Genomic DNA, 19,875 nt, shown 5'->3' on the forward strand with positions numbered 1-19,875 from the left:
ATTCAACTCGTCAGCTCATTAGTAGAGACGAAGTGGGTCAGAAAAGGTAAGGAGAGTTGAGAAAAAATACAATGCCTGTCAGATCCGCGTCACGTTCAGCAGCGGCAGCTCTTAAAGAAATAGCAGCCAAAACAACCTAATAGCCAGCTGCTGTGATGTCTGTTAATCAAAGGGGAAAAAAAACGAAAAAAGAGGAAATCATTCACTTTTATAGCTTTAAGAATTCATCTATATTTAATTTAGAATTTAGTGTTTGATAACTTCAGTTTCAATTTCTGTATATTTCTGCTGAAGGGCACAGGTAAATATGACATTTATTATAATTGGTTTATGTGAAGATTGTTTTAAGTTCACTTAAATTAGAAGTTATTTTTTTAAAGTCTAATAAATGTTAAAATTGATATCTCTCAATTATTCTGTAATATTGAATGGCTATAATCAATGGTTAAATATTAGGGGGGAAAACTATTTTATAGAGACATCAGTAGTATTGGTATCAGTGATACTTCAGTCATAAAAAAGATGCCATTTATGTTGTTTGAACATTAATTCGAAGATTTAATGTGAAATTAGCGCAATATAAAAGTATATTTAAAAACTGTAATGTTAGGTGGGATTAATCGCGATTAATTTCAGAAAAAAATGTGCGATTAATTAGTTCATTTTTTATAATTGATTGACAGCACTAGTTTATATGTTTCAAGGCTACAGTGGGGTCTCATGTGTTTTTGTAAAACTAGTAGTCTAGTTTAAACCAGTTTTGTTGTCTTTCAGTAGCAAGCTGATCATCTGTAGATTTGTGTAATGTAATTGTTCACTGATTATGTATACGTTTGTCATCATTCAAGTGATGGTTTCATCATTATTTTAAAGGGATAGTTCACCAAAAAATGTTGGTAACCGAAAAACGGTAGCCATTGACTTCTGTAGTATGGAAAACAATACTATGGCTTCTTTTGTATTTGTATTCTTTAAAATTCAAAAGAAAGAAACTCATTTAGGTTTGGAATGACATGTGGGTGAGTAAATAATGACAGAATTAAAATTTTTAGGTGAACTATCCCTTTAAATATAGCTAACTGATCATATGTAGTTAGCTAATCATTATGTAGTTGGTTGGTAGTTATTGGTCTTTTTTTTTTTTTCAACAGCAGCAGATTAATCAAAGTTATTGACAGTTGTCTGGTTCAGTTGTCTTGTATAACTCATTGTCATTGTGTAAAATGAAATGTTAATGTTGTTTATTTGACTATAAACACTGGTAAAGCACTCTTTCCATAAATATACATTCTTTTTTTCTCTCTTGCTAGACCTTATGCTCCCCACTTCAAAGACTCACAAATTAACATTTTTGGTCTGTCATGCACAAACATGGAGTGTATTCATATTACGTTTACTCGTATGTACTCAATACAGGAAATAATGGAAGCAAACTCGGGTATAAAAATACACTTATGCATACACACGCATACAGACAGACCCTAAAGATTACCCATGGACAGATGTTACAAATTAGGCACACATGGGTATCTTTTACCAGGGGATATTTGCATAAGGTCTGTTTTTTCAGTTTGTTCTTTTTCTTTCTTTCTTTTTTGTCATGTTTTCCTTGACTTAGATGAAATAAGAGGAGCGTGGAGATGAACTATTCTCTAATGGAGTATGTGGGGGAAAGATCTGCATGACTAGAGGCTCCAAAATTGATTTCCTCTTTGTGTAATGCAGGTGCAGGTGTGTGTAATGCAGCAGCTGGTGTGAATGTGTGCTCATGCGTGAGATAGAGTTTTTGAGTTTTTGCACTGTGTATTTGTGTTCGAGTATAAATGTCTGCAGTAACATGCTGCCTTTTCTCTTCATTAGTCATTAGAATTAAATTCTTTCCACTGGTTTGAGGTGTTCCGGCTTCATCCAAAGACGCCGTCTCACAACAACAAACAGGGGAACACACAGTAGGGGAGATGGTGAAACAATGACCTCACTGTGTGTGCGTCCCAGCATCCGACACGTGGGGAGGGATGGGGAAAGAGGGATTGTGGGAAGGAAAGGTCTGGAGAATCAACAGGAGAAATGGAAATGGGGGGCTGAGGTTGGCAGGGGTTGGAGGAGATGAAGAGTGATGTTTCAACAATCCATGTGTGCAGTTGCATAACGTCTGAAGCTTAAAATACAATGTTTCTTCTTGTCTCTTGGCTTCTCATCTCCTCTCATTCTCTTTTCTTCACATGAACATTTACATTTTCCAGCCCCACCATGTTTAGGTTAACTGTAGTGTAGCCTATATCTTGACTATAGCAGTATTGATTATTTATCGATTTCTTTGTTTTTATGGTTTCGTCTAATGTTAGGTGAGTTTCTGGGTGGTGAGAGAGATTCTTCATGCTCAAACTCTGAAGATCAGGGCAGAAGTGTTGAGCCTCTATATCAGAACAGCAAAGGTAAAAAAAAAACACTCCATTCAGCACATGTGTACTACTTAAGTGATTATGCTAGATTATGCTAACCTTCTTTCTCTCTTCTTGCAGAAACTGTGTGACATGAATAATCTCCATGCAGTGATGGCAGTAGTATCTGCTTTACAGAGCGCCCCCATCTTCAGGCTCACCAAGACCTGGGCTGTGAGTTATTGAATATATTACTTATTAATATTTTGCATATTAGTTTTTACTTGCTAAAACATATTTTTTTTGTGGTAATTATTAGAAAATTATTTGCACATTTTAAACACACATTTCTTTTAATATTTTCTTTTCATTTATTTATTTATTACTTTTTTAAATTTTATTTTTAAAGCATTGTGTGTGTTTTTGGATCAGTTGGGTTCTTGGTTCATTCGATTATCATTTTGTCCAACCCAGCTGCTGTGTGTGTCCAAATTTCTTTAGACTCGGTTTTCGTGTGTGTTTATAGGTTGTGAAATTATCCAGGCCTCCAACATGCTCTCAGTTAGTTATTGGTGAGAGCTGGAAACTGTAAACAAATGAATCACCGTGAAACCTTGAGCTGTTTCTTTCCAATACTTAGACTGATGAATAGCAAGGAACTCTGTTTAGTTTTTCCCCTTTCAATCTTTACTGGAATTAAATCGTGCATTTCATTTCTCAAACATGATACCCTCCATTTGAACACACTCCATAGTGGTAGGGATTTTTGTACCCCTGAAATTAATGTACTTGGGTGAATATTTTTTTTCTCTCTAATGATGGAAAAGTTGTTGTTAATGATATCCTTATGAACTGACAGCCTCAGTTTCTTTAAAGATCATTAGCTTGCGCTAAACCTAAAGCTAATAGTTGGGTTTCCCTAACACTCATCTGTTTCTACTATAAAATAGGGCAACTATCATAAAACAGACACCTGTTCCTCAGGTTTTTATAACTTCACATTATGTTTGCTCACAAATCATTCTGTAGACCAGGGGTTTTCAACCTTTTAGGACATGGGCCGCGCCCCACAGGTTGAAAACCCCTGCTGTAGACGAGCATCTGTGCTGCACTTGGGTTGCTGACATTTACTAGCATTAGCAACTTCAGGTTTCCCAGTTTTTTTTTTTTTTGTCTCTCTCTTTTGGACCAGTACAGAACCACCAAAGAACCACCAGGAACACCCAAGCAACCTCATAGAATGCTCTAAAACCACTCAGAACACCTGAGACCTGGCAACCACTCAGAACACTCTAGCAACACATGCAATTCTGAACGTTTTAGAAGCCACAAGACAATGCCTTGGCAGCCACCAGCAACTTCTTAGCACTTTGGTGGTGGCTTTTGCATGTGCAAGCAGTATTTATTTGTATTTTGAGGGGAGCTGTGGTTACCGTGGTTAACTTTTATAAGGATCAGGCTATCCAGCATCTCGGTGTATCTGTCTTTTCTTTGGAAACATTGTCTTGTCTTGTCTTCAGTCACAGCCAACATCCCCCTCCTCAATCCTGTCTCTAGTGTACCATTTTCAGTCTTTTACATAACTGGAATATTCCTCTCCCCCGCTCTGTTTGTCAGATTTGTGTTTTCCATGGCTTCTCAGGCTAGCTTTCCTCAGACATGGCCAAACGCACACACTCCTATATAGTGGGCTCTGAACATACTTCTCTGTGGCTATTTTTGTAATTTATTAAAATATTTTCCCTTTATAAATTGTGTTACCCAGTATGATTTGAGAATAATCCAAATAGCATCTTGTTCTTCAGTGGACATTCGACCTTTTGTACAGATGAATTTACATGATCAGTTTCCTTCCAAGTATTTTTGGTGAAAAATGTTTTATATAACGCATATTAAAAATATTGGTAGCACTTTATTTTGATAGTCCATTTTAGACATTCTACTAACTAGTAACTTTTCAACTACATGCCAACTACCAGTCATTACATTATTAGTAGACTATTTATTATCTGCCAACAATTTAATTTGATGGTCTCTCAACAGACATTTTATTGACTATTAGTGACTTTGCCTATTTACTCTTAAAGGGATAGTTCACAAAAAAATGAAAATTACCCCATGATTTACTCATCCTCAAGCCATCCTAGGTGTATCCACCTTTTTCTTCAACGCGAAAGTAAGCCTATGGGTGAGACTTCCGGTTCATTAGCCGCTATAGGTAAATAACGAGGAGAATAACAACGTGCAGTAAACGGTAAAACTGTTTGCACTACAAACCAGTGTGTTCATAATTAAGATAATACATTAAAATGATATAAGACACACCAACTTTCAATATCAAGCAGCAAAACGAACTGTTTTGTTCAGCTAAAAATAGCTAAACGGAGTGGACGCAGATGAGACCGGAAGCCAGACCCATAGAATTTACAAATGGCCGCGCCCATTTTTACGACAAGAAAAAGGTGGATATGACTTTCTCCTTTTAGACCAATGCAATTGAAGTTATATTAAAAAAATGTCCTGGTCGAGATTTTGAAGTCCAAAAAATGCGTCAATCCATCATAAAAAGTGCTCCACACAGCTCCAGTGGGTTAATAAAGGCCTTTAGAAGTGTAGCGATGTGTTTGTGTAAGACAAATATCCATATTTAAAACTTTATCAACTGTAATCTCTAGCTAGTCGTACACGTGTTCACGAGAGAATGGTGTTCCAGCGGATTGACGTAGGACTAGGGGTGTGCGATATATATCGTCTGCGATAATATCGTAATTGTTGTTTTAACCGTAGGACGTAGGTGTAGCGTAAGCTCCAGTGAGAAGTGAGGAGAGCAGAACAAAACACCGGTCACAAATTAGAAATATAAAACGAGGAATGTAAATAAAAATGTTGAAAGATTTCAATATAAGCCAAGAGGAGACTGGTTTTCCTCTGCTTTAAACAAAACTTGGTTCTCGCGAGACTCGCCGGAGCTTACGCTACACCGCTATACGACTAGATTATGGTTTATAAAGTCATAAATATGATTATTTTTCTTAAAGGAGCCCAGGAGCCGTGTGGAGCACTTTTAATGATGATGGATGGATGCACTTTTTTGGGCTTCAAAATCTCAACCCCCATTCACTGCCATAATTAAGACAGGGCATTTTTTAATATAACTCAGATTGTATTCATATTATTGTATTTATTTTGGGGTGAATTATCCCTTTAATGTATCAAATAAACCGATTCTAAGACATTTAGTCCCTTTACAAACTAGCTGCTAAGAAGTTCTGCTGTTCTTTTGGGATCATTTGCAGTAATTTTATCCACACACGGACCTGCAGACAGAATGATTTTGCGTGAGAGGTCACATCAGGTGGCTCTTAATTTGGTTAGGTTTGTTTGAATTTACTGCGCGGTACTCTGGGTTTCGTTTCAGCGCTATCAGCTTTTCCTTTGTTTGCAGAGCTCTTATTTAATCTTATCTCTGTTTGCTGTCTTTGTTTCTCCACACTTTTGTTTTTGCTGAGAACATTACTAAACACTAAACATTAGTTTTCAGTTTTTTCTTCTTGTTTCGGTCAGGTGGAGATATTTTACGCCATCCCAAATGCGATTGTTTACGATTGCACTGCCAAGTGGTTGATAAATGGAAAACAAACAAAAATCATGTTTAATGTTTCATGTTTCAACTGTGAATGCTTACTGGAATATGATAGAGATGATGAGCACAGACACTAAAAATCAGCATTCTTGAGATCTGTTGTTAGAGACTGGATTGTTTACAGCCGAGTTCATTTAAATGATTTAAAACCTGATTTACTAAATGTTTGTGTGTCTAGAAACACATGCTGACTTGATAAAACATTGAAAAAATGTCTGAATGTTGTCTACTGAGGGTTGCTGCACTTCTGCATGTCACAGATGCTGATAATAAAGCCAAATTTGTATTGAACCCAGATTATTCCTTTAAAAGGCACTTATCATAGACTGGTAAAAGAACTCGCTCATTGTTTTTGTTACAAAAACAACTCTTTTTCTCCCTCTGTTTCCCACAGCTTTTGAGTCGAAAGGACAAGGCCACGTTTGAGAGGTTGGAGTATCTCATGTCTAAAGAAGACAACTATAAACGCTTGAGAGATTACATCAGCAGCCAGAGCATGACATCCTGCATCCCGTATCTGGGTATTTTTTCTTTCCACTCTTATTTGCACACACACAAAACATAACCTTGTGGGGTGGTCCTGTTCCAATTTCAAAGGAAATTATAAATGCACACACCTCACGTCTTGCAGACATTTTAAAATTTGAATCAGTTAAAGATTTTAATTAAATTGTCCCATTTAAGACATTTCTGTCTTGTTTAGATATCCTCAGCGTTCTAGGGATGCCTTGCGGATGATTTGTACTAAATAGCCAACTTGAGAATCACCTTTTGAGCTTGTTTCATTGTTTGTGCAATTATTATTTCTGTGTAAATTAGAGCTGTCAAAATTAACACATTGACACATGCGATTAATTATATAAGTGTAATCAAATTTTCTTCACTCTATTATTTGTTGACGTTGTGAAAAATGATTGACTGGCAGAGGAAACAGGGCTGTCACAGGGACAGGTGCGATTTGTCATGAAACCGGTTTCTGTCATATCTGACAGCTGGAAGCATTTTATATTGGGCATTTAAAAATAAATGGTATTATCGCAGCTTTGTTTTGAAGAAGAGAAAAGTGTAGGTGAGACAATAAATAGCGCAGCTGCATTAACTTTATACACACATACTGTATCCCACTATGCGTCTTATCCCAATATTTATATATTTACAAACATAATTAATGGTATATGTAAAATATATCTTAAACAATTAAAATGTTACCAGAGCAATATAATATAATTAATATAATGTACACTACCATTTTTTTGCAAGAAGTCTCTTATGTTCACCAAGGCTGCATTTATTTGATAAAAAATACAATAAAAACAGCCATATTGTGAAATATTATCATTTTATTTGTCTATTTGAATTGATTTGAAAATGTATTCCTGTGATTTCAAAGCTGAATTTTCAGCATCATTACTCCAGTCTTCAGTGTCACATGATCCTTCAGAAATCATTCTAATATGCTGATTTGCTGCTCAAGAAGCTTTTTAAAATTGTAACATTTTAAAAAATCAAATTGAATATTTATTATTTTGACAGCCCTAGTGTTTTTTTATTATTATATTATATTCAGTAGGTGCACGTAAGTTTTTTTTTGTCTGATACTCATAAGAACACCTGGAGATTTGGTTTGGTGCTCACACTGCACATAGTGTGACCCATTAAATATAACTATAACAAAGAAATAATAGTAATAATAATATTATTGCACTTTATTTATTTCACTTTTTAAAAATAAAATAAACAAAATAATAAAGTCTGATAATACTATTATAGGCTATTTTAAAATAAACAGTGAGTATTAAATATATAGTACAATTAAAAATACAATGCTAATATTTACATTTTCGTTTTTATTTATTAATTTTTATATGAATTTTTATAATTTTCAAACCTAAAATCAGCAAGCTTTTATTTTGGTGGGTTGCCGGCAAGTAAGTAAATGTGCTGCCGAGTGAAGAACGCACGTGAGGCGCATCAGTGAATAAAGTTTAGCATTTTGCTGTGAAACAGCGCATACTAGCCTAGATTTATGCTTTCAGTTTGAATGTAAATCTTCTACAGTCTTACAGTTAGTCGATCTAAAACAGTGATTGTGCATTAACATCTGGCAAACATGTTGGTACGCAAATGAGCGGTCTGAACATACAGTAGTCAACATTTGAAGTGGATCAAAAAAGTTCTTCAAAGTTGTCCTAAGACAAGAACGCATTTTGGTTTTAGGACAACTTTGATGAAAGGTTTTGATCCACTTCAAATGTTTACTAGTTTATTTATACATCGCATTTTTTCTTTTAGTCGTGCATAGGGTTGGGTGTCGTTTGAATTTTATCAATTCCGATTCTGCTTATCGATTCAGATTCTTTTCGATTCCAATGTGATTAAATAACGATATCAAACATTTATCCTGTGTCTCTTTTTTGCAAACCATTTATTGGAGCTGAATACCATGAATAAAAATCAACAGGCTACATAAAAACTGGACTCTTTAAGAGCTGTCTGTGTTCAAACATAGAACTGCATGATTCTGGATAATTTTTTATTTATTTTTTCTCCCCAATGGAAGTTGTGGTTCTCTCATGATTCTAAAGAAAAAACATTAGACAACTAAACAAAATCACATGTATTTATGAATTAATAATTAAATGACTAACTCAAGATGTACTTGTTTCATTACTGGATGAATCAGCGTTCTTGAACGAATCTCTTGTATGATTCAAAGACAAATACATTTTAACAGCCCCTTTTCGCCACCTACTGGCATAACAATGTAATCGATAAATCTTCATTTGAAGTGTCAAATTACTTTCAAAAGGGGACGAACCAAGTGATCACAACATTGATCGCACACGTTAAAGTTTGAGGAATGAAACAGACGAATCATTGTAATTTAGAAATAGAATCACGTAGGTGTTTGAATCGTGTTCACGATCTTTAACGATCTATTATATTAAAGTGCTTTGTCATGTTGGTGGTGACGCCACTTTTCCAACATGTTTAGCTATCACAGATATTATACTTAGCTTTTTTGGCTTCTGATCGCAAATGTAGCCAAACTTTGGAGCGCTTAGATTAGCGAGCAAGGCCCTGGCAGATTGCTAGGTCTGGTCCTCAAAGATGAAGAAAAGAAAAGCGCATAGGAATCGATAGGCGGAATCGAAATTTTATTTTGACAACAAGTATCCGATTCCTGACCTTAAGTATCCGATTCTGGAATCGGAATCGATTTTCGATTCCCAACCCTAGTCGTGCATGCACACCACTTATGTGCACCCCTGATTATATTATATTGTATTATACGTGTGAAAAATTAAATTGCCTGCGACAGTGTACTTCCTTTTTAGTATAAACATTCTTTTGTGAAATGTCATCCTTACACGGTTGTCAAACCACATTCACTCATGTACTTACACGCTTCATTATATGCATTTTGCTCAGTGCCATGCTTATAATACTCTTATATAAAACTGGCATCGCTATTAGCAGTTATGCCCTGTTTCTGTGTGTTGGAGTTACATCATCTTCTGAATGCCATCCCAGTCCTCTTCTGCTCAGTGTTTCTAGAGCTCAGATGGGCGATGGGAGACGCTCCTGAGCCATTGGCTACACGTATGCATCAGTTAAAGCAAAATCCTCTTCCCCTGTTTTCACTGTTTTTCTTTTACGCTTCTTCTTTTTTAACTGGCAGCACAAACTGTGTCTTGAGCAAATTGGAAAACATTTCTTTTGAGTGACATGAAAAAATGTGTGTGTTTTGACTCTCCACTTGACTTTCATCAAATTTTTCGCAGACATGTCTGTTTTCTTGTATCTTTTTGGCATGGATAGGTTTTATTGCGAAAGAGATACTCTGTCCTTCGCTGTGCCTCTCTCCAGTGTGTTTTATCATGTGTTAACATTCAAATGACTTAAGATAGAAAGAAGTGGAGAATAAATATGCTCTGTAGTTCCTCTAGGCTGCGTTTACAAAGTCAGTGTTTTGGATTAACAGCATATTTACAATGAGTCGTGAAATTGTCCTATTCATACAGCATCTTACAGGAGCGGATTGAATACTCTATGGCTACTGCATTATAAAGAAAATACTGTCTGCCATAGAGTAAATCACATTGTTATATATTACATACTTTAATTCATATTTTGTATGCAATTTATGTATTATTTTGTAGCTAAGTTGTGACTGGATTGATTAGTTTGGTGTAGGGATGCAAAATATAGCAGATCTTTATTGGTTTATTGGCTGATATCTAAATTTCACCTTGTACATTATAATGTGATGCCAAAGTTCACTTAGTTCATTGAAAAATGAAAAATCTGTCACCCAAAAATACAATGAAAGTCAATAGGGTTTCATTGACTTTCATTGATTGCTCAGTGATCGGTCAGCAAAATTGCAAATGTGACAACAAAACAACAAATTTGACATTTCTCAAAATACCTTCTTATGTAGGCTACTAAGGAAGAAATTAATTAACATTTGAAACGATGTGAGGGAGTAAATTATTACCGAATATTCATTTTTGGTCGAATTATCCATTTAGCGGGAGGCCATCTTGTTCTTAACTGAACTTTATAGGAACAGAACCAAATTTATCACTACAAATAGGACGTATGTCATGTTTACGTGTGTTTGCCCTGGTGTGTTTGGTACGGGGCTGGAGGACTCCCAGGCTCTTTGGAAGGCTGAGAGGAAAATACTGCTCTCTTGTACAACTTGAGGTCTGAACTGCATTAAAGAACTGCCAGTCACTCTCCTTGTAAATCTGCTCAAAGTAAAAAATAAGAGAGTGAAAGGAAGAAGAATTTGAGGCAGAGAACTGGAGGATCTCTTGTGTTCTCAGATTTGGCCGTAATACTAAAACAGTTTATTTTGACCTGCTGGATGTTCTTTCGCCTGTTACCCCCTCCTCCCTTTATCTGTCCATCTGTCTTGATTTTTATGGATTAAGTGTCTTTTCCATAGATCCTGCCTTTCACCTGACAGCAGTATAATTTAAAGTCCCCCTGTAGTCAAATATTTTATCCCTTAAAACTCATCTTTGATCATCAAAATGACATATTTAAATGTTTTTTCTTGTGAAAATAATTTTCTTGAATGTAACTCTACACCCTTGCCTCATTTACTATACGTGGATCTATAAATATGCAAATTAGCCCCGCCTCCACTCAGTCACACCAGCCAGCGCCTCCTGATCCACTGAACTGTAGTAAACAAGAAACAATGGCATGCACGGATAATGACTGATAAAACTATGTTTTTACTAGTGGACAACTACAGTGAATACTGTAACATTCGTTAAAGTTACTTACTTGACGATGTTGTGTCCTAAATTACCTTGAAGACTGAATGCAGCCGTTTGTGATTCCAATTCGCGCCTGCGAGCAATGCGTGTGAAGTGCTCTCCCGATGCGGGAGAGGTGGGTCTGACTCCGGACTACTTTTCCAATAATGCAAGTTAGCGGTTCTAAATTCACATTAAACCACGGCTTCATGGGTTTTTTGCTCTAATTTATTTTTGGTTTTGTGCTGGTATTGGTATATTTTGCATGCTAGTGATAGGAATCTATCCCGTGACGTGATTGGTTATTGAATTGTGACATAGCAAACCAAGGGCTGTTTCAAACCGCGTTTCTGGGACTGCCATTGGGAAACCACAGTTTTAAAGAGAAAATACTCAGCAATGGTGTTGATTAATGGCTTGGCACATGGTTTGTCTAAAAGCATATTAAAAACACCACATAGACAAATAAACAACATAAAAACTTGATTTTCACTACAGGGGGATTTTAAGGGTGAGTGGTATGACCAAAATCTTGTATAATAGTTATTTTATGTTACAGTAGTCATATATATTGCAGTGTAGCTATTATTAACAACCCAGCGGTGTTTTATATGTATTACATAATCATTTCATAGTAATTCCCTCTTTTTTTAATAATCTAGTTTCTTCTTAAATCCTGTATAGGGTTTTGGGGATGTTGGAGCCTCTCTCTGTTTTGTTGTGTTGTTTCATCTTGTCTCGGTTTTGTTTGGTTTTGGATTTATTTAATTATTAGTTTTATCTTGTCTTGGTATTGTTTGATGTTGTGTTGGGTTGTTTTGTTATGTTATGTCTTCATTTTCTTTTGTTTGATTTTGATTTGTTTTTTTTATTTCATTTTTGTTTTGTGTCGTTTTTTTAATTCATTTTTAATTTGTTTTATTTTGCATTGTTTTGTTGTTTCATCTCACCTCGGTTTTGTTTGGTTTTGTTTTTTTATTTATTTAAATATTAGTTTTATCTTGTCTTGGGTTTGTTTGTTGTGTTGGGTTTTTTTATGTCTTTGTTTTGTTTGGTTTTGGTTTTTGATTTGTTTTTGTTTTTTTGTGTTTTTATCTTTTTTTTGTATTAATGATGTTGTACAGTCCCAGAAAAGTACACCAGACCGTAGCAGCCTGCTGCATCTTTCACAACTTAGCACTCAGACCTGGCTTGCAAGATGTACCATTGTCCCATGCAAATGATGTGCCTGATCTTCATAATTCTTTTAGTGAGTCTGGTGCTAAAACTACACAGACTATGCATATAAATGATGCTAACTCATTGTCGGTGAATTGAATTCTCCCTTTGGTCTTTTCACTTCTGCTTTGGCAATCAGAAACGGTGATTTGTGGTGTGTTATGAAAGCGCTCAGGTGGGGGGTGGGCTCTGACTGCATCCAGACGGCTTCATCTCAGTCTGAATGTGAGAAAAACTGGCTGGAAGGCTATTGAGAGGAAGATGAGGTAAAGGATCGGGTCAGTGTCCAAATGGTTTGTCTGTTTTGTAATAACAGGATTTCCCTACTGAAAACGCTGGGTTAGACTGAAGCTTCCAGCTGGATGCACATAGGTGTGTGTGCGTGTGTGCGCATGCTTGGACTGAGTCTGTGGGACTTGTGAATACTCACTGATCTAAACCATTGTCACTCTGAATTGTGTGTGTACTTTGAGGAAATGTCCCCAGAAGCAATCTGACACGGCTTCCTATTGGTAATATCTGGCAACAAATGACTGATAAATACATTTAAATAATGTTGTGTTTATTTAAAAAATGCAGTTTGGGTTTAAGGTTAGTTTGCAGTGTTCACAATTAGCATAAAAATAAAAAAACAGATGGCTGTGGTCTTCATTTAGATAAGTAATCGTGTGTGCGTAATCTGACCTTTCTCGTCTAAACGGTTGTAATATCTTTGTTTTCTTTTGGATTGGATGCTGACAGGTACTCAGTTCTTCCACCGGCCGCCAACAACCACAACACACACACACACACACACACACACATGTAATGCCAGCACCCCCTGCAGAGACACTGTCTGGAACTCCTATCAATAGGCCTGTCGCAATAATCAATATATCGACTTATCGCGCAATATATGTACATGACCTCAATAATTTATGGTGACGCAACATATCGCCTATTATATTTACTTAAAAATTAATGTCACCATGCTTTTTTTTGCATTCCACTTGCGCCTGTGTCTTCTGCAGCTTCTCGTACATAACGCGGTGTAGTCATGACCTATCAACCCATATACTGCAAAGTTCACATGGGGTCAGCTGATACTGTTGGAGACTTTTAAACATTGATCTAGCAATTAAAAAAATTTAATTGAATGCATTATTAAAGAACGAATCATAATAACTATAGTAATACCCTTTCGTAATAATTGCACATTCATGTCTGTTCAGGACCTGTTTTCAGTGGTACAGTTGTGAATCAGTTGTAAAATTTGAAAAACATTTCAGGAATAAATAAATAAATAAATAAAGTGATCACATCAAAATATTTTTTTAAATTAACTTTTATTTTTTATTTTATATTTTCAGTTTTCAATTTCATTTGTTTAATTTTTAGTCGTTATGTTTTTATGAAAAACATCTCAACTAAATGAATAAATATTATTTAAATGTGATTAATCACATCAAAATAAAATTGGATTGGTGGTGTTTTAGTATGATTTATGTACTATTAATATGATTATAATATTAATATAATATTTCGATCATTTTAAAGTTGATATGATGATAACCCTGAACTGGATCAAGCCCAATCATGACCAGAATTTATATTGCATGATTCATTGAATCGTTTAGTAAAGAATCGTTGTCAGTGCAATGGCATTTTAGAAGCTAACAGCCCGTGACGTGCCAAAACTTAAATTTACCACTTTCACAGCTGATGATTTTAGCGGTCATCAGTCTCTATCCAACAAAAACTTTTACGAGACAAAAAAACAAGTTTATGGCCGGACTGCACTTGTTGTCTAAGTTTAAAGTGATCACATCAAAATATTTTTTTAAATTAACTTTTATTTTTTATTTTATATTTTCAGTTTTCAATTTCATTTGTTTAATTTTTAGTCGTTATGTTTTTATGAAAAACATCTCAACTAAATGAATAAATATTATTTAAATGTGATTAATCACATCAAAATAAAATTGGATTGGTGGTGTTTTAGTATGATTTATGTACTATTAATATGATTATAATATTAATATAATATTTCGATCATTTTAAAGTTGATATGATGATAACCCTGAACTGGATCAAGCCCAATCATGACCAGAATTTATATTGCATGATTCATTGAATCGTTTAGTAAAGAATCGTTGTCAGTGCAATGGCATTTTAGAAGCTAACAGCCCGTGACGTGCCAAAACTTAAATTTACCACTTTCACAGCTGATGATTTTAGCGGTCATCAGTCTCTATCCAACAAAAACTTTTACGAGACAAAAAAACAAGTTTATGGCCGGACTGCACTTGTTGTCTAAGTTTGAGTATTTACTCTGATGTGCCACGTGCGTGAAAGTGTGAAGCCTGTGATCTGTGTCCCATAGGGAGATGCATGCTGTGAAACAGACGGAAGCTCTTTAGAAGAACATGTTAGAGCGCAGGCCGCGCACAAAACTTCATCTGCCTGTGTCTTTCTCTCCTCTATGAGCGCATGTGTCAGTGTTCTCCCGAAAGAATTAGATGCTTGGCTGTGAGTGATCGAGGACGTTTTGAAAGATAGTCCCGCTGGGGAAGCCGGGAACAGGGAGGCATAACTTTTATGAGATACACTTTTGTGGAGCTGTAACCTAAGCACTTTATATGGAAGGAATGTCTTGCTCTTTTGTCTCCATCTCTCTCTCCCTCCCTCTGGATCCCTCTCTTTCTCTCTCTCGTCTCGGTCTCTCTCGCCTGCATTCGTGACTGGACGGCAGAAATGTGTTTTTCATTGTCTCTATGTGCTGTAGTCCTCCCATTTTCACATGTGTGCATACTTTTGACATGAAATCTCTGTTGTCTCAAACACTCACTCACACACATACATACTCCTGCTCATATTGCAGAAAAATCTGTTGTGTAATTGAAAAACCAGCTGTGACTCCATATATACTGGGCAAAAAAGTTTTACTCAGACTTTTGGACGCTGTTTTATTCAGTTTTGGAGCAGCGTTAAGAGTGGAATCAGAGATAATTTACACAAAATCTTAGTTCGTAGTTCGTACCAAAATTACATTCAGGCATAAGTGTGTCTGCCCCCTTTCAATGGAGTCCATCAGAGACTACAGAGACGAGTGTGTTTGTGTCTGTATATGCGTATGTTTATGAAGGAAGTCTTGCATAAACTCAACAGTTCTACAAAGTTCAAAGTTTGTTTTCTTTCTTCTTCTGGTTTTGCATGTGTGTTTGTGAGCCAGTCAGTGGTGTAACCAAATATTGAAGATTGAATGACCAAAAGAAAAATCAAAACTGACCCCTTTTATTTTCATAATTATTCAAAAGAAAAAAGACTTGGTAAAGCCATTTCTAAAAGTTATTAAAAAAAGTATCTTGGCCTTCTCTGGTATTTATAGGCCTTACAGACAAATATTTATACTTATTTATAATTAATTAGTTAAAAAAATAAATAAATTCCACTTCCTTTAATTCCAATTCACTTTCTGTTTGGTACGACCAATGAAAGGCACAATATGTACGATTTTTTTAATTAAAATATCCAAAAACCACTAGAACAGTGTTATATATTTTGCTGACTTGTGTACTTACATTATCCCAAATGTTTCGAAGAATGTTTAAATCCAGAGAAATAAGCAATTTTAACCAGTGACACGGACCGTGTCTATAGTGTCGTTTTGTCGCCTGCCAATGACGTCATGCACCCTCGATTTCCGGTTTTGTTTTGTATTACATATTGTGCCTTTAACTTCAAATTCAAAATCAAATTCATTAATTAAAAGGAGGCCAATTTCTAAATTCTGAATCTTTAATTTAAAATGTATTGATTTGCTCATTTTGCTCTGAAACAACTATATCTCTGACATCATTTAGGCTGCACAGGGTATTCAATAATCTTGACGACCCTTTTAACAAATTAGCATTTGGTTTGGCTCTAATATGGTATTTAACATCCACTTTTAAAAAACTCCCAGTAAATGAAAACTAGTTCACCCCTGAATTTTTTGTCTGAATATCTTGTTTCAATTGAAAATGTCATATTATAAAGAAAATAACACTGAATTTAAGATTTAGTTATGAAAAATGCATACTTATTGACCTCTAAGATGGATTTTGGGAGACATGTCCCTCTCAGTACCCATGGTTATTACAACCCTAGAGTCAAATGTAATATTCTCTCTCTGTTGGTAAAAGTATACAAACGTTTGTCAAAAGCACAATGGTACATCATAATAGATGATTGGAGGATTATAACTGTCATAAATACAGATCACTGATATATAAATAACAAATGATTACTGCGGATAGTCCTTAAATTAACTCTTACAAAAATGAACAAATATAAAACAAAGTATATTTACAGACCAACATTACCCCCGAATGCAGACGGGGCTGGCGAACAGTTCAGCCCAGTGCCAGTCCTTATTGTTACAGACACCCCTCCAAAGCCAGAGGCCAAAATCTGGTTAGTTGTGAAGATCTTTGATTAAAAACCTATGATTGGGGATTGGATGGCATCAGTCCCCAGGCAGTGAGGAAGAGTCCGAAGGAATGGACAGCAGTGAAGAAAAATGTAGGAGTTGGAGAAGAGCAGGAAATGCTAAAGTTGACCATGTTGTGGTCCAACTTCTAGTTCTTACTAGGTCGTCTTCTCTACATTTGGATGGACCAAAGGACATTGGTGTACAAGTCTGGAGAAACGCATATCCTTCCACTCCTCCTTTTCAGGATTTGTATCGGTGCTGTACCAATGACGACTATACTGTGCTATACATGTCAGTCCTCATAAACATGAATGTGTGATTATAAATAAGTGCTGAAGTGAATTATGAGTACATTCAAGCAATTTAGACTCGGGTAGTGGGGTTTGGTAAGCGGGTGAGGTCCTGAGGTGAACCTCAGTCTATTGGCCGGATCATCATACGGATTGATTTGAGCGAGTAGAACCCGCCTCCATACTCTGCCCAGAAGATCCCATCCTGGAACTTGCTGCGATACACACCGCCGGAGTACCACACGCCGTTCAGATTCGTTTGACCACACGCGTTGTACCACCAGCCACCTTTGTGGAAATGAGCACAGTTGCCTGGCATAGAAGAAGATGGACAAGAGAATGCATTGAGTTGGAATGATAGAACACTTTAGAAGCTTTCGATCTTGTTGGAACCGATTTGAAATAGATGACTAACTTTTAATACTAGTCTAAACTTTTTAAGCAACCAGAAACAGGTTTAAACAGGACCAAACAATTCTTACATTCTGAATTTTACCCAACCCTTATAGCTATGGACAGTTTGCCATTTTCTTCAGCAATTGTCCTGTTTTAACTGGCTGTTAGCATCTAACCTGTAAAGGCGTCTTTATCCCGGTCAAGCGTTGTGAAGGGTTTTCCATTGTGGCTTGTGAGGGAGTCTCCGGCATTGCCCTGGTAGGTGCCCAGTCTCAGCCTGAAGGCCTCACTCTCAGACTCCAGATGGAAGCTGCTGTACTCTGCGTACACTTTCTTTCCAACCCAGTCCTCCAGCTCCACCAGCAATTTGTAGTCCCCCTGCTTGGCTAGATTATAGATGTTCTCCAAACCCAGCCAGTGCTCTCCATCTATGTTCCCAAAGCCTTTCTGTGTGGGAGAAGGAGGGAGGGAACGAGAGAAACCGTAATAGAGACAGAGTATGTGACAGAGAAGTTTGATCTTTTCTCCAATGGAAATAGTTCATCTAAGTCTTGAGCGTGTTTAGTGGATTTATGTGCATTTCCCCAACTGTGTGCAGTTATTCTAGTTGTTTTCATTTCATTTGTGTCAGTGAGCAGGATTTGAGGTATATTTCTGTAGTAGGCCTCCAACTCTGGAGTTACAATTCACTCATCTGGCAAGTGAATACACTTAACTTTGACTAAATCGGTGAAGTCACACTCCCAGGACGGACTTTGCAGGGAACATGAGAGCTACTTTATAAAGGCATAACTGGATTTTTCCACTGATTTCAGCAGTGTGCAGGGGGGAAATGGTCATTTTCGGTCCATTGCTCTTGGAAAAGGATTGAATTATGTGCTTTGTTTCTACAAGTCTCCTATATATCACAGTTTGGTTTCCCTGACTAAAGGTGAAATGTCTTTTTCTGTTCAGAAAACGTGTTGTGAAATTCATAGCTTAGATTTTAAGCATATCTTTGTATTGTCTAGTAGTGGAATACAGTAGTAAGAGCATGCAATACTATAAATCAATACTGTAACTTATAACTTATGATCTATTGCCATGCACCGGTATTTTCAAACCTCTGGCTAAAATTGAATTAACCAATAATTATTTTCATGTTACTTTGGTAAAGAAAAACTAAATTAATTGAAGAAAAACACAATTTAAACAAATTTAAAATTGTAATAAATACTGAATTCAAAAGGTGAAAAAAGGGTCAGTTGACAAAGGTAAAGGATGTCATTCTGTTTGCCCTAAAAGTCTGTGGTGTTACTTGACCTGAAAAGTCTTGAGAACCACTGACCTACAGTAAATCACTGATGGGCCTTACTGGGAATCTCTTCACACATTCCATCTATCTTACTAATTCACTTACACACTCACACGACAGGGATGTGGGGCAGTTATGTAAATGCAGACATTGTGGCTGTCTCCCTATTTCCCTGTTTCTTATCAGAAGTTTACACTTACTAAATTTGGATAAACAGTCAGGAGAGAGAGAGGACTTCCCTGCTAATTGATTGTCGTAGTTTTACATGTCCGTTAGTCTGCAGCATACTCTGGTCAGTGTGTTGTGGGCCTTTACCTTATAGTTCTCCCAGTTCCTGAAGAAGTTGACAGAGCCATCTTTCCTTCGCTGAAAAACGGTCCAGCCTCCGTTGTCTAATTTATGTTCGCACCAGGCCTGAATCAGTCTATCACTGTCCTCTGCCTGCAACAGATACATCCCACTGGTGCTGTGTCCCGCCTGTCGCACCTGGAAACAGTCTCTGAATGGGCCTGAGGAAGACAGGGAGAAAAGAAAACTGGGGTTCTCATTTCAATATATCATATCTGAACCAATGCAGTTACATTGATAATGACCGTTTGCATTCACAATGTGACTAGCACATAAATTACTTCAGGTTCTCTTGTACATTTGCGTAATTTTGTGCAGATATGAGTTGTGTTTACTGTATATCTGATTAAACTTGTGCAGCTCAAGCGGGTCAATTGGAATATTTGAAACTATTGTTCTTTTTAGATTTTTCTTCAAAAATGCTTGTATTTTAAAGGGGTCATATGATGCGATTTCAATTTTTCCTTTCTCTTTGGAGTGTTACAAGCTCTTGGTGCATAAAGAAGATCTGTAAAGTTGCAAAGACTAAAGTCTCAAATCCAAAGAGATATTCTTTATAAAAGTTAAGAGTCAGCC

The 19,875-nt window shown here is 36.4% G+C and overlaps 2 protein-coding genes and 1 long non-coding RNA gene across 5 annotated transcripts in view; 1 reads left to right on the plus strand and 2 right to left on the minus strand.

Annotated features, from left to right (window-relative positions):
* Positions 1–19,875, plus strand: part of LOC107712857 (ras-specific guanine nucleotide-releasing factor RalGPS2-like) — a 136,054-nt gene that overhangs the window by 69,182 nt on the left and 46,997 nt on the right. For all 3 annotated transcript variants that reach the window (XM_016518222.1, XM_016518224.1, XM_016518223.1), the window contains exons 7-9: positions 2,346–2,435; positions 2,523–2,615; positions 6,419–6,545. In XM_016518222.1, the coding sequence (XP_016373708.1) occupies positions 2,346–2,435; positions 2,523–2,615; positions 6,419–6,545 (310 nt within the window). The remainder of the gene's footprint in view (positions 1–2,345; positions 2,436–2,522; positions 2,616–6,418; positions 6,546–19,875) is intronic.
* LOC107712859 (uncharacterized) lies at positions 13,064–13,721 on the minus strand. The gene is made up of 2 exons (XR_001636836.1): positions 13,560–13,721; positions 13,064–13,362 (listed from the first exon to the last, which is right to left on the minus strand). It is a non-coding gene; the product is annotated as an uncharacterized LOC107712859 (long non-coding RNA).
* LOC107712858 (angiopoietin-related protein 1-like) overlaps positions 16,222–19,875 on the minus strand; it is an 8,914-nt gene continuing 5,260 nt past the window's right edge. Inside the window, exons 2-4 of the mRNA XM_016518226.1 lie at positions 19,267–19,460; positions 17,834–18,104; positions 16,222–17,573 (exon numbers count right to left, since the gene is read on the minus strand). Of these exons, the coding sequence (XP_016373712.1) occupies positions 17,386–17,573; positions 17,834–18,104; positions 19,267–19,460 (653 nt within the window). The 3' untranslated portion in view covers positions 16,222–17,385. The remainder of the gene's footprint in view (positions 17,574–17,833; positions 18,105–19,266; positions 19,461–19,875) is intronic.

Source organism: Sinocyclocheilus rhinocerous, unplaced genomic scaffold, assembly GCF_001515625.1.
Source record: "Sinocyclocheilus rhinocerous isolate Xijiao unplaced genomic scaffold, SAMN03320098_v1.1 scaffold478, whole genome shotgun sequence".
In the NCBI taxonomy this organism is placed as follows: domain Eukaryota; kingdom Metazoa; phylum Chordata; class Actinopteri; order Cypriniformes; family Cyprinidae; genus Sinocyclocheilus; species Sinocyclocheilus rhinocerous.